This window comes from Thunnus thynnus, chromosome 5 (genome assembly GCF_963924715.1).
Source record: "Thunnus thynnus chromosome 5, fThuThy2.1, whole genome shotgun sequence".
Taxonomy (NCBI): domain Eukaryota; kingdom Metazoa; phylum Chordata; class Actinopteri; order Scombriformes; family Scombridae; genus Thunnus; species Thunnus thynnus.
Window position 1 is genome coordinate 24,215,621 of NC_089521.1, and position 14,696 is coordinate 24,230,316.

Genomic DNA, 14,696 nt, shown 5'->3' on the forward strand with positions numbered 1-14,696 from the left:
AACTCTGGGATTCCTGATTCGCACTTTTACACTTTGAACAGTATATTATTCAGACAGTCTCCCTGAGCAAGGTGGTGGGTAAAGGTGGGTTGGGGAGAGTGGAGGGAGGGAAGATAAGAGGAATAGGGAAATCTTACATGAGCAAAGTTAAAAAAAAAAAAAAAAAAAACGTGATAAAAAAAAGGGGAAAAATCATCCCGACAGAGGACTATGTTGAAGAGCAACTTGCAGGAAGCCGATAAAATTTGACGCATGTATTCAGGGCGACCATAAACTTTTTCACATTTTAGCTTTTGGCTTTAATACCACGAGGTTGTAGAAGATGAAGAGGAACAGCAAAAGGAGATTCATCCAACACTTTGTGCTTGGACTCCAAGGAGGAAAAAAAAACAGAAGAAGGAACAGAAGGAGGAGGACTGGAATAGATCAAGCAGCAGTCTGTTCTTGATAGTGGACTACAGTAGTCAGTGCAAAATTCAGCATAAAACATGGCAACAGAATGAAACAGTCCACTACATCTTGAACTGAATCCCAGTCCTCCTAAACTGGTTGATAATACTGTTGCCAGGGTTTAGATATGGAGTGATTCTGATTATAGAGCTGAGAAAGGAGGATGTTTCATAGTCACAGAGCAAAATTTTTTAGACAAGACTCATAATCTGCAGCCACACTAGCGCTCTGTGAGGTAGTACTGTACTTTGGCACAGAAGTGCTCTGAGCTGAATGCTAATGTCAGCATGGTAATGCTCACAATGGCAATGTTAACATGCTGTTTAACAGGTGTCACCATCTTAATTAGCACTAAACACAAAATACAACTGAGGCTATGGGAATGTCATTATTTCTCAGATATTTGGTCAAGCGCAGGTGGAAAAACAAAATAACAGCATGCACAATACCTGGAACTGGCTCACTTAAATGCAATGCAACCATCATTAATGGTATGTATTTCAACAAAATGTCTGGTGTATAAAGGGTCTATTTATCCTGAAGGGGACATGAATGTCTACCAAATGTTAATGGTAATTCAACCAATAATTGTTTAATTCAAAATGTCAACCTGCTGGTGGCGCTAGAAGAAAAGTCAGAGGACCACCACAGTCATAAGGATTCATAGTTTGGGAACCATGAATGTCTGTATATGTTGTGACAATCCATCTTGAGTTATTTAACTGGTAATTGAAAAGTTTGACCTGCTGGTGGTTCCTAGAGAAAAAGACAGGGTACCACCAAAGTCAGTAAGCTTCATCCTATGGAGACCCTGAATATCTGTACAAAATTTCACAGCAATCCATCAAGCAGTTCTTATTTCAGTCTGGATCAACCAACAGACCAACTAGACCGCTAGCGTGGCTCTATAAAGCATCCAAGTTGCCAAACTTACTGATATTAGACCTAATACTTTGATTATTTGGCATTGTCACTGCATCAGTATTTACAGAACAGCAGTACCGAGTTGCTCCTAACTCACCTGCGCAGCATGAGTTTGGGGTTCTTGCTGTTGACGTATTCCTCCATCAGCTCCAGGAGCAGTGTTCTCATGATGTCGGTGTAGTATTCCAGTTTCCCATGCAGAGCCACTGTCAGCAGGGAGGCAAAATACACCTTGGCCCTGGCGTTGAAGTCATGACTGCGCTCCAGGGTACGGATAAACTACAAATACATTACCACACACACAGAAACAGGCAAATGACAAGCTATATTAATCATCCTGATGATGCCCGCACACACACACATAGAACCACACACAGGGTAATCAAACATAAAATTAGTTAAGATAATCAAAGGACTAATGCTAGTGAAAACAATAATTATCAAGGTAAATTTAGTTCTGCCCGGTAAAATATTGTGGCTTAGAAAATATACCAATTAGTGGAAGAGGAATCACCCACACATATGCAGTCAACACCTCAGAGGCTGTTTCTGTGCCAGCAATATTGGATTATTAGGAATCTTCACATGTCACCCTCTGCTATATATTCTGTTTCTCACTTTGAATACTGTACTCCACTAACTAAACCATTACTCAGTTCAAGGGATGAGAGCCTGAATTTAAAATAGATTCTGATAAAGGATTGTGGTTACGGCAGATTTCGAAAGCTCATGGAGATGTAGGAGATTGTTTCCCAAATGAATCCTCAGAAGAGACCACAAGCAACAATCCTGCCACATTTTAGGAGGACGCATAGCCATCACCTGATACAGTTTATGGCTCCATGCCATAGAAATTCAATGTCATCCAAACAATAATAAAACACATAAATGAGTCATATTGTTGAACTAGGTGACCTATTCCATTATTGCAACGAACAAGGCCAGTTTAGTTTATTCAGAAACAACTCCTCAACTGCATTTTCCATTTCTGAGTCGCTCCAAATCAGAGAGATGTCACTGCACATGCACAAGGACGTGTTTCATGCTTCTTTGGCAATTTTATGACCTCTGAAGTATTTTAAAAAAAATACTAAAAGATGAAAATACTAAAAGATTAAAATAAGCCAGCCTTATCCTTACAGTCTATTTACTCCATACTATATGTTGTACTGTATAAAGCAAACAAATACAGTTTATTGCATGATTAAATTTAGACTGGGTCTTCTAAAGAAAATAAACACAATACTAAGACTCTACAGCCTCGACAGCTGCTCTGTGAGCCTTTACTTAAAGTTCAGGCAGAAAGAATTTGGAGAGTTACACATTTTTTTGTTCTTCTGTCTCTGTGCTTGAGCACTTTCAATTTGAGATAAAGTCATGGATATTACATTGAAGAGCCACGTCTCAGCTTTAATTTGAGTGGGTTTACATCAATATTGAAATTGATGTAAACCTAAATAATAATACATAGTGCCTGAAAGTTTACAGGTTCAAAGGTAATTGGACACTTGTCTACTAAATGTTTCTCGGGCAGCTGTGCGTCGTTTAAACATCAGAGTTGAGAGTTGGGAACTGCCATTTAGACTGAGGTGGAATTGTCCTTCAATATGAGGAGTAAAGAGGTGACCATGCAAGTGAAGAAGATAATAATGAGGCTGAAAAAAGTTGGTTTGCCACAATCAACAGTTGGGTATATTCTAAAAAAAGCAAGTGTGCCCAGGAAAACTAGAAAATGGCAAACGACGTGGTGGACAGAAGAACACAAATATTGTGGATGACCAGACAGTTATTTGCATGGTGAAGAGAAACCTCCTTATGACTGCACAGCCAGTCAAGAATGTTCTCCAGGATGTAGGCGAACATGTTTCACTGTCAACGATCAAGAGAGGACTTCATGACCACATCATCAGAGGATTCACCACAAGGTAAGGAGGTAAGCCTCAAAAATAGAAAGGCCAGGTTGCAATTCCCAAAAACATATAAAAAGAAAACGGTAGAGTTTGGGAAGAAAGATCATTAGGATGTCTGAGAACCATGAATGAATTTTGTGGCGATCATTGCGGAGCCATTTCATTCCGGACCAAAGTGGTGGACCAATCAACACTGACATCCCTAAGGGCCAGCAGCTACTGTGGCTAAAAAGAAAAATTAGGAAATCTAGATGTGTTTTAAAAGTATCACGCATCATTTGCATAGTAAAGCTCCCAGATCACACACTGCTGTAAACTGTGTGTGTGCAGACATCTGTATCAGTCTGTGACTACAGCTGACATTTAGTGATACAGGTCCATGAACAGTATAATTACATTAATGAGGAAGGTCTTGGAGTTCAGGAGATTGGAGAACTGGTTGAGTGCCTGGGTCACTGTGGCTCGCCGAGCCTCTGGGATGTCCAGCTTCCCTGTAATCATCACATCATTGGCACCATCCTTAGAAGGCAGGAAGAAGACGCGATCTGTGTAGGTCTTGTAGTCTAAGAAGGGGATTCGTCCCTCACTCAGGTCGTTGGTGTGGTCCTCCATCTCAATCATCAAGTCTGCAAGACGGAAATAAAAGAAAAAACCAACTCATTCCTCTTTTATAAGCAGTTTTTTAAATTTGTGTGCTGCTCGTCTGTCTCAATCTTTATGTTGCGAGAGGCAGAGGAGGGAAGTGGGAGCATTGCAGGGAAAATAATTTCAGCTGTGAAAGATTGTTTTCTATTACTGTTACTGCAAAACTGCTCCTCATAATGATGATAACATGATGTTAAGCAGGGGAATTTATTTAATTCACTGCAGTACAATACATCAAAGAAATGTAATCAGAGCTGTGAAGCACTTCATTACTTCATAGCTTCGAAGAAACATGGATCCTTTGAGGGGCATTAGCGATATTGCCGAGCGTTTGCACAGCAGCACGGATAATACCTGTGAATTCTTTCTTGCAGCGGTCTCGAACGCTCTCCTCCAGATTCTCTAGCTGGTGTTTCACCTTCTCATACTCCCTCTCTGCCTGTTGACTCTTTCTCCTGCACAGATGATGCAACACAAACACAACACAGGTATCATGAAAGCAAATACGCGCGGAAGGGAAGGAGTTTAACTTGTTATTTTCTCAAAAATATGTTTGAAAAAATGTGTTTAGAAATCATTTCATACATCTAATTGTTGTTGAAAGACTACATGCACTAGTTTGAGGGTGGATAGAGGACATCTAGAACATAAAGACTGGACTAGTGAATAAAATACAACAAAAGCCAGGAGGATAAGACAATCCTACAATAATATTACACCAGTCAAATTTGTGAAAAATACCAATAACTCAATGTAAGTACAAAAGAAAGTATGTTATTAAAAGGTATAACATGAGACATATATGATAAAGAAAACATTTAGATAACATTTGATAAAAAGACAAAGAATAAACACAATATCGAGTTACAGAGAAACATCATGCGTATATTTTACTGTAAAGTCCCCACAAATTCACATTCCAGATATTTCTAAAACTTATTAAGGGAATTTTATACTGGCTTGAAATTAAATGTAAAGAAATTTAAAGTAGGATGGTAACATCTATCCATTTATGATATTTGTTCATGTATTATGTTTGTTTGCAATTGGAAGGGCTTAGTATCATGTTTGTTCATATTTGAAGAACTCATTGAGCTTTATTTGTATGCATAATGGAAAGTGTTGCTGGCGTCCTCTGATTGACAGCTTTTTTTGCGGTTTAGAGCCTATAGCCTTTATACGTACGGTATTTAGTGTTTGTCTATATTGTATGAACTTTGCCTGATGAAGGTCTAAATAATAAATAAAGTGGTGTGGGATTCCAAGTCAAAAGTAGAACGGTATTAAATGTTTTCTTTTTTTTTATCTCTTTTGCTTGTTAATGTTTCCCTCTTAGCTTATTGCTTGATATGAACACACAACACTGACCCAGCAGGCTATGTTTATTTACCCAGAGTAGGCTATTTACTTGGCCTCTCCTCTAATGACCTCTTACTTTAATCACCGGATAGATAATGCAACCCAAATAATGGAGAATCTGCTATTAAGCCGATCCAAATCAACAAGACTTTGCTGGACTGAAAACTTAACTGCTCTGAAAAAAACATTACATGATAAAAGTTCATCAGTAGGTTACAGCCTACAGATGATACGCAGAAAACCTACCAAAGCTCATTTTTTTCATGTTGGCTATTGCTGGCTGTTGTGAGAAACTGTGAGCTGATCTTCAACACTTAAACTAGATTGTGAGGTTGAGATTCATGGATGTATTATGACACAAAACAGTAACTGACATTTAAAGCTGCCAGTGCTTTACTACTCATAAAGTGAACTAGGGCCGCAATTAACTATTATTTTCATTATGGATTAATGTGTCATTTAGTTTCTCTATTAACTGATTAGTTGTTTGGTCTACAAAATGTCAGAAAATCGTAAAAAATGTTGATCGCTGTTTCCCAAAGCCCAAGATGCAACCTAAAATATCTTGTTTTTTTTCCTGACCAACAGTCTAAAACCCAAAGATATTCAGGTTACTATCATATAGGACTAAAGAAACCAGAAAATATTCACAAAAAAATGATTCATCGATTATCAAAATAGTTGCCAATTAATTTTCTAATTTATCATTGTAGCTCTAAAGTGGACAATGAGCTACATTGCATAAAATAGTTGCCAACATGGGGGTCAGGACCTCACAAAGCATCCCCAGCAATTACAAATGGAATTGCAAATACATAACTACAGCCTTCTCAAATCAAAGTGTAATGAGAGAGTAGTTTTTTGCAGCTCAGTGTGAACATGATGATGAAGCTGATGTTAAAATGTCCTGTGACCTGACATTACTGTATTTATATGCGACCAAAGTGCAGAGGTAATGAGGCAGTTTTTTTGCAGTAGATCCTTATAGATAAATAACACGCAATGCTTCTCCCTTCTGTTGATTAAAAACGACCATCCCACCTTTTCATATAAGATGCAATGGTGAGTGAGGAATTTATCACCTGTAATGAAACGCAGCGCGCTGTGATACACAGAGTCATGAGGCTTCAAAGTGGAGGGAGAAGCATGCATATATACAATATCATCATCATCAACTGCAGACATAGTTGCAGATTGCACAATGGTCTTCCAACTAACAGAAGAGAAGCATGATTTGTTTCTATAAAAAAAAAAAAAATCCAAGTTTGACCTTCGGTTTGCTTGAAAGGTGTTACACAGGGGTCTTTAAAGTGAGTCTGCAATCTCTTCAAGCCTCTAAAAGTCGTTAAGATACAATAATCTGAGAAGGAAACATAACTCCTGCTGAACTGGTCACAACATGTCCACTCTTCAGCCATAACTTGTCATGAGGGATCATTCACAAGAGGACTTTTCTTCATTTTAAGGGGTCACAAGCCAAAGAGACTGAGAGCCCTTGGCATAAAAAATTGCAGGCTTGTAAGTCAACTATTAAGCTGCCAAATAGCCTCTACTGTGAGAAAAAAGTAAGTCTCTAGGAAAGTAGTGTACAATAATAACAGTAGAAAAAGGCTTGACCAGTAACAACAGTGTTTATAGAGTGTTATATGGCGTTATTTAGCTGTCTGTCAATCTGTCTGGGATCAACAAGTCCAAATAAAAGGGGCTTCCTACAGCTCATTTACTGTAAAAAAAAAAAATGCAGTTAGAGGTAGTTGGCTTATTCTGTTTTTATAATATGTGTATGTGAAGTTTGCTTAAATAGCTTCATTTACCTGTAGCAGTAGACAGAGATAGCAATGATGAGCAGCATGGGCACAATGACGGCAGGGATGATGATGTAGAGTGACAAATCATTCTTCTGCTCGTATTGCACTGAGCCGACCACCCACTCCCCTTTCCCAAACTTGATCTGTGGATAAACACGGAGAAGGAATCTTATTATCTGCACAAGCCCTCCACATTTTTGCCAGAGATTTATTCAGACGCTGGTCAATGGTAAAGATTCAACAGTGTTTGAGAGGAAACGGGGATGGAGGAGAATCTACATAATAATTGTAGCAGTTCTGCTAAGCAGCTACAGGACCTTTCAGTATTTTAAAGTGCTGGGGCTTCCTGCAAGTCGGTGTGCCCATATTAACTGAACAAATGCATACATGTATTGTGTCTGACACTTTATAATCAAGTACTTTTTCTATACTGGTTTCCTGTACAATCGATAGTCCAGTGGCGTCACTTCGTTATGAAGCACACAGCCAGAGAAATGAAACAATAGCTCACTTAGAAGAATTACCCAGAGAAGAGGTTACAGTATTCATCACAATTGTGGCTAGACTATAATTAAATATAATTAAGGGCCTGTAGCTACATGAAAATTGTTCAACCAGAGAAAGAATGGGGTCTCAAGATGTACAGAGGACACGCCTGGAGAAGTACTGTTTCATGATTCATGATGCATGCATGCTCTCATCTGCAAGTCTGTGTGTCTGTCTTTGTCTGATCTGACCGTCAGATCCAGCAGCTCAGGCCGAGTGTCCCGACGGTGCCGTCTGGAGCGAGCGCGGGGCGGGGTGGAGGGTGGGTCCAGGAACAGCTTGTCATCCTGAAGAGTGTTGACCAGACAGGGAACATCGCCCACAAACGCTTGCGCCTCTTTGGCCGTCATCGCTCTGGAGAATCCTCGACCCTGTAAAGGGAAAATCGACAGTAACGCTCAAAGTTTCTTCCATATGGGAGAAAAATTAATTACTGCGTTTATACACCATCAAGCAGATGCATCATACTTAGAGTATTAACAACATTATTGTAAGCACTGTCATTTGTACTGGATGGAAAGTTTTAAGCAGCTCTTCAGTGTACTGTATAGATTGTTCCACCAAGTGAGTGCCAAAAGTAATTAGAAAGGTTAAGATTATATTAATTGTACGCACATTGCTTAGACATTTCTTACTTAAGACACTTCAGGCACAGCTCCAGTCAATTCTACAGTCCTGGCAGTGCAATATACACTTGAGATTCTGCAGTACACTTCTATATCTACAGACATGCTTTCAATTATCCTAATGCAGTCTGGAACCTAGGCAAGGTGAAATTAGCTTAAGTAAACCAGGGTCTGAGTAATTGAAAAGGCCTCAGACCTTTTTTTGCAAATGCCTTTCCTGTCTAATTTACCTTAAGTGTGTTTACCCAATGAAAGTTTAAGAGGGAATATAATGGAGTGTTGAAGCTGACAGCAGTAATAACCTATAAGAGTTGGAACAATTTGTCATTTAATCAATTAGTAGACTGACAGAATATTAATATACAACAATTATCCAGCTCAAGCTTCTCATTTGCGGTGTGTATTTCTTTGTCTTATGTGATGGTAAATTAAATATCTTTTTGATTTGGATTGTTGGGAAGACAAAACAAGCAACTCATAGATGGGCATTTTTCACTATTTTCTGACATTTTAGAGATCAAACGATTAATACGAAAAAAAAATCTACATCGATAAATAATATAGATAGTTAAATAATTCAAACCAAGTATAAAAGGAAAAATAAACCTTTATATTTATCCCTTAACTTCCAATAATTTAGTGAATGAAGATAAAAGCTTTTTAATTTTTCTTTTTCTTTACCTCCAATCAGTTGATTAAATGAATTCAAACTTAAATTGGTGGCTGTCTTCTATTTATTTTCTACTCCTGTGTTTTAGGTCTTAGCACATATTTAAAAGTTTATGTCAAATATCAAGAGCATGACAAGCTGTACATCATTTTCACATCATCAACTTACTTATGATAAACATTTATCCTACACAACACCAGCAAAAGAGTATTTTAATGTACAGAGTATATTTGAATGCATACTTTAAATCAGTGGTTCCAAACTGTTTTCTGTTGTAACAAAACAGCTTTATTTCTTCATCTGTTCATAAAGGTTAAAATAATAAATGTTTGCTAATTGCAACTAATAATGTACACTTACCTCAGTTCATTTGACATCCAAAACAATCAGACCACTGAGGTAAAATATTAAATGTTTTGCTATTATGTAATGAAACACAGCCAGAATATAAGCAGCTAAAGAGTGAAAATGTGCCGCACAGTAACTGCAATTCAGCATCTTTTCCATTTTTATCCTCAAGTCACATAATAAACACCATTTGTCTTAATTCCTTGGCACAAAAAGGCTGACTCATAAAACACTATAACTGCAGCATTGAAAGGAACCTCAGCAGACTGTACTCACAGTGACAATGATGATGCTGGTCTCGGTGATGACCCTCTTGGTCAGCTCGTTGAAGGAGGGGTCAGGGTGGTAGTCGAAGGGCTTCAGATCCTTCTCCCAGTTGTCTAACTGGATGTACGTTCTAAAGGGCTGGTTCAGGGAATTGTTTACTGTTGGAGATCGAAACTGGATGACTGTGTCGTTCTTCTCCTGGGCATCCTGAAAGTGTTGGAAGTGCAGTTATAGTTACTTATATGGTGACATATTATATAACACCCATATAAAAAGTAAAACAAGAAGACATGAAGAAGTACATAAAAACTGTATTAAACATTGAAAATATGAGGCAGGATTAAAAATAAAAAGGCAAACAGTGGGCGTTGAGGGCTTTTTTGAAGTGAATTAATGTTTTTGTTGTGTGAGGGAAGACAGTTTTGGGGGTGGGGTTGCTGGAGGAAAAAAAGCCTGGTTTGGTACAATGGAGAAAGTAAAATTACAGTATGTGTCTCTTTTCCATCACTCTATTACAATCCCAAACTGCTGTCGTAGAATAACCGCCTCTGATGAATCACAACTCATGTTGAGTCATTCCTCCTCTGGCTTTGTTTATTTGTTTTTGGTTAACTGGACTGATGGTGATATTTCTGTCACTCTGATTGTTTCGATGCATCACTGACAATACTGTGTGTGACAGCTAAACCCCACAGCAGTCTAAGTTTTTTTAAAAAGGATAAAGGCGAAAGGCGTAGGCTACATTGATAATCTTTTGAAAAAAAGAAGTCCTACTCTAAATTTTGAATCTTGTGCCATTTAGTGCAAAAGTTGTTTGTTTTTTCCTTACATTCCTTTAAACTGTGGAACTACAGAAACTCTGCACTGACTGCACACTTCTGACCATAAATTGTTCTGTGTTGATCGACAAGTTTGATATTTTGGGAATCTCTTCCTGCCGGAGAAGATTGATACCACTCTCATATCTGTCTGATTACTACAGGCAGCAGCCTGTTAGCATTTCTTAGCACAAAGACTGGAAACAGGCAAACAGCTAGCTTTGCTCTGTCTAAAGGTAAAAAAAAAACAAAAAACCTCAGCTATCAACACCTCAAAAGCTCACTAATTAACACGTTTTATCTCACTTGCACCTAAGTGTAAAAACGATAATTTGCTGTTTTGCAGATTCTGTAGCATCATTATCTGTGACATAACATCTTCAAATAATGGCTTTAGAAGCCAAGCAATATATTTGACTTTACTTATAAATATACAGTATGTGTGTTGTGTTGTCAGAGATAGTATTTATACAGTTTGGTTTGTAATCTAATCGATGTAATTTGGTAATTTGCATAACATTTTGTAATTTGGGGTATAATGTGTCATTTCTGTGAAGTCATTTGAAATCTTCCCAGTTTAAACAGCATTTTACTCAAGTGTCATATCACGTGTCGAACATACACATACACACATACATACATACATACATACATTTTTACCTCTAATGCTCATATACAAGGAGCAACCTAAAAATTGTAGTTATCGGATTTGCCACTATAGTGTATGTCTACAGCTTGGAGAAACCAAAATTGGGACTGAAAGGGAAAAGATTCGCCACCATGGAATAAATCCAGGAAGAAATGTTTCCAGGGATGTGAGAAATGCTGGGACAAGTGTATCGCATCTCAAGGAGAGTACTTAGAAGGGGATTAGAAAGGTACTACTGAAAAAATTAACAAATCCGGGACTTTTTGGGTCCCCCCTTGTATTAACAAGATAGTTTGTCAGACTGTTCAGTTAGCTATACAACAGTTACAACTGGCACTTCGCCATGTGTTACTATTTAGTAACAGCTACTCTCTACATAAGATGTAGGTTGTGTAGTGATTCATAAATTTCCACTTAGTAAAGACTTATGTTACAATTAGGCTAATTTTTAAATTATGAACAGCTGCTGCGGCCAACTCCACAAGTCTTTTGTTTATTTGTTTTAAATTACAACAAAGCACTAGAGGGTCTTTCCAGAAAAAACACATCAGTGCTTTGAGACGCTAACCTGACCTACAATGTAATCAACATGTTTTTACCACAGGCCAGCTGCCATAATGACTCAAAATATTTGGGTCTAGTTCAGTGGATAGACTTAAACCAAGAGAGGCTTATGAAGTTGACCAGCCAAGGCCTTTGAGATAACATTTTACATCCGCTGCTAGTTTGTGGCAGCCAGAAGTCTTTTCAAATCTCTCCCTGGTCCCTGGGTAGCAGTGACCAGGGACTTGGCCGGGAGTAAAGTGGTGGAGAGCGGCATAGTCACATAATCTTCTGCAACCTTAATGCCGGTATTAAATTTATCCCTTTAAATGAAATGAACAAAATTTAACTGCTTAACATTGCTCAGTACACTGGAGGGCAGCTGTGTGCAACTCCTTTAAGTTCCCTGGCAGAGTCAATCCTAGTTGATTAAGCTGGACAAGGAACATGGTCATATTTTGGTGAGGGTGAAACAGTGGTGCTGCTATCTGCAATCCTACAGGTTTAAGGATTTATGGTCTGAGAAGTGAGATGAAGTAATACTGGCTTATGAAATCTCACTGATCAGCGGAAGCAAGGAGGAGTGGAGATATGTGTGTGTTTGTCGGTGAGCGTGCATGCTCGAACAGTGGAAATGCTTCACGGCGTCTGAATGAATCACCGCTGTAGTCGTAGGCTCATGAAATGTGGAGAGATCGATGGACAGTGCTGCTACCGTGAGGAGGGAGCAGATAAAGTAGAAATTCTCTGAGAAAGAGTAGCTGGAAAGACACAGTTAAGAGAAAGATAGAGGAAGAGATCAAAGAAATGATGACTGGGAGAGAGATGGGCAATCAACAGATGGATGGAACAATGGAGAAGGTGGTACAGATAATTAAAGGGAATACAAAAAGAAATGGAAGACATACACACCTCAAAAGCTGTCCAATTGTCTCCCTGGACCTTCATGACAGCTGTCTGGATTAAGTCGAAGCCTAAGCCAGTCACCACAATGTTCCTTCCTCCACTAAAAACACACACACACACGCACGCACACCAACAAAAAACACAAAATCAGCATAGATACACACACGGCCACACAAAGACAAGCTCATGGGGAGAGTTATGAGAAGACAGACACAGTTCTTAAATTGCACCTGGGGTAATTTTCACCAGAGATGAAAACACATTAGTTAAGCCTGCGAGCACCCTTTCTGTTGTCTGTTGTTCCAGTCTGTATGCCTAATCACCCCCTCCATAGTGCTTTGAATTGCACAAAAAAAGCAAGGTAACCGTCTAATCCATCCAGTTTGTCACAACATCAAAGACCAGCATTTGTATCCCCTTCAGTCAATCAGAAAATATTCTGCACACACACACACACTCAACAACTCTTGAGGGACAAATCACTCTTTTAAAAAACAATAAGTTTCTTGGCATTAATAATCTTTTCAGAGGTTTCAGACAGATAGAAGATTGCGGGGGCAGAGTACGGGACAGGTGCCTTTCTAAGTGTTCAATTTTCGACATACGGAACTCTGCTATTCAACCTCGTTGTCAATGTCAACTTAGCAGCTTTTTTCCTTTTCACAAAATAGCAGTGTGAGGTATTTGAAGGGAAACTGCAATATCTGTCAGCCTGGGTATTATATTCCTATTCTTGTCCTCTATAATGAGTATTTGTCCTGATAACATTTTACTCTGTTTTGGAGATTTAAGAGAGCGAGCCTCCTACAGCTTAACAAACAAGACTAAAGTATACAGCCACGCTATCAGCTCTGTGAGGCTGCACTTAGACTCAACAGTGCTTTGAGCGAAATGCTAACGTCAGCATGCTAACATGCTTACAGTGACAATGCTAACATGCAATGTTCAGGCAGGTGATATGTTTACCATGTTCACTATCTTAACATTTGCTAATTAGCATTTCAACTTTAGCAAACTATCCAAAATCTTGACAACAGAGGTAATGCATGAAATGTTATCATGCTTTACACACTGATGTTGAATTGGTGCTGAGTTAAAAAGAAATGTATGATTATTTCTGCTTCCCAAGGATTTGCAACACTGTAGAAAGCTCCCTTTAAATGTTTTAATATTTTACAAGTGTTTCTGTTTCTAAATGTAATAAGTATAACATTTTAGAAGGGATCAGGGATCATTTTAAAACATTATGACCAAAGAATGGCACCCGGTTTGACAAAAAAACATAATTTCCCTTAAACATTAATCCAGTAGGAGTGTGTTTCCATGTAAAATGAGAGCAAAACATTAAAAACATTAATCAGGATCAAATACTATTTCAAGCACTCTGCTACTTAAAACTAACCAGACAAAGCTTCCTTTCGGGTGGTGGTCCAGCACATTGGGGTTATCCATGAACTGGAAGGCACTCGGGATGGTTGTTGTGGTACGCTTTCCATACTTCACTGTGACGGTGAGAAGGTCGGAGGGCAACTTATCTTCTTGGTATTTTCCTGTCCTGCAGGTGATCCTTTCTCCAAACTGCTCCCTGTCGAGACAAGGACATAACTTAGCACTGGCTGGAGGAGGGGGGTCACACAAGGTCACTGTGCAGTGGAGGCCAACATGGCAGCAGCCTGACAGCTTGTTAAGTCCTGGCTTTGCTGCTTCACTTGCTCGTTATTTTTACTATTACCTCGGCCTAAAATGTCACTGTGGACCGGTGTCGACAGAACACTCGTGGTCACAGCAGTGACGGCAAATAGTAAGGGGGAAAAAAAAACCTTGCTTGTGACACCACAGTTAAGGTCAATTCCATTTTTGCTTCAGGAATGTAGAAAGAAAAAAATCAATTTATGGGCTTCAAAGTGTGCGTACTGTAGAATTTGCATAGAATACAATGTCTGAATAACAAGTAGCACTTATCAACTAAAGAGACTGAAGCGAAACAGAATTGGTCTTTGGCGTGAATGACAATTATTGAGAAAAGAAATCCTTACACAGTGCAGTCCACCCCTCCGATGGTAACCTGGACATCATCCTTACTGCCAGTGTCCAGAAATTTTCCAGAAATTGTAATGAGGGTGCCCCCGGCTTTTGGACCTCTAGCTGGGTTCACCTCCTGGGGAATCGGGTCCTGGTGACAGGAGGGTTGGGGTCAGAAAATAAAGCATGAATACATATCCATCTT

At 38.9% G+C, this 14,696-nt stretch overlaps 1 protein-coding gene across 2 annotated transcripts in view; it reads right to left on the minus strand.

Moving 5' to 3' along the window:
• plxnb2b (plexin b2b) overlaps positions 1 to 14,696 on the minus strand; it is a 122,332-nt gene that overhangs the window by 11,690 nt on the left and 95,946 nt on the right. For both annotated transcript variants that reach the window (XM_067590302.1, XM_067590301.1), the window contains 9 exons: positions 14,506 to 14,642; positions 13,872 to 14,054; positions 12,476 to 12,569; positions 9,563 to 9,760; positions 7,834 to 8,013; positions 7,103 to 7,239; positions 4,284 to 4,384; positions 3,681 to 3,910; positions 1,472 to 1,653 (listed from right to left, as the gene is read on the minus strand). In XM_067590302.1, coding sequence (XP_067446403.1) covers positions 1,472 to 1,653; positions 3,681 to 3,910; positions 4,284 to 4,384; positions 7,103 to 7,239; positions 7,834 to 8,013; positions 9,563 to 9,760; positions 12,476 to 12,569; positions 13,872 to 14,054; positions 14,506 to 14,642 — 1,442 coding nt within the window. The remainder of the gene's footprint in view (positions 1 to 1,471; positions 1,654 to 3,680; positions 3,911 to 4,283; positions 4,385 to 7,102; positions 7,240 to 7,833; positions 8,014 to 9,562; positions 9,761 to 12,475; positions 12,570 to 13,871; positions 14,055 to 14,505; positions 14,643 to 14,696) is intronic.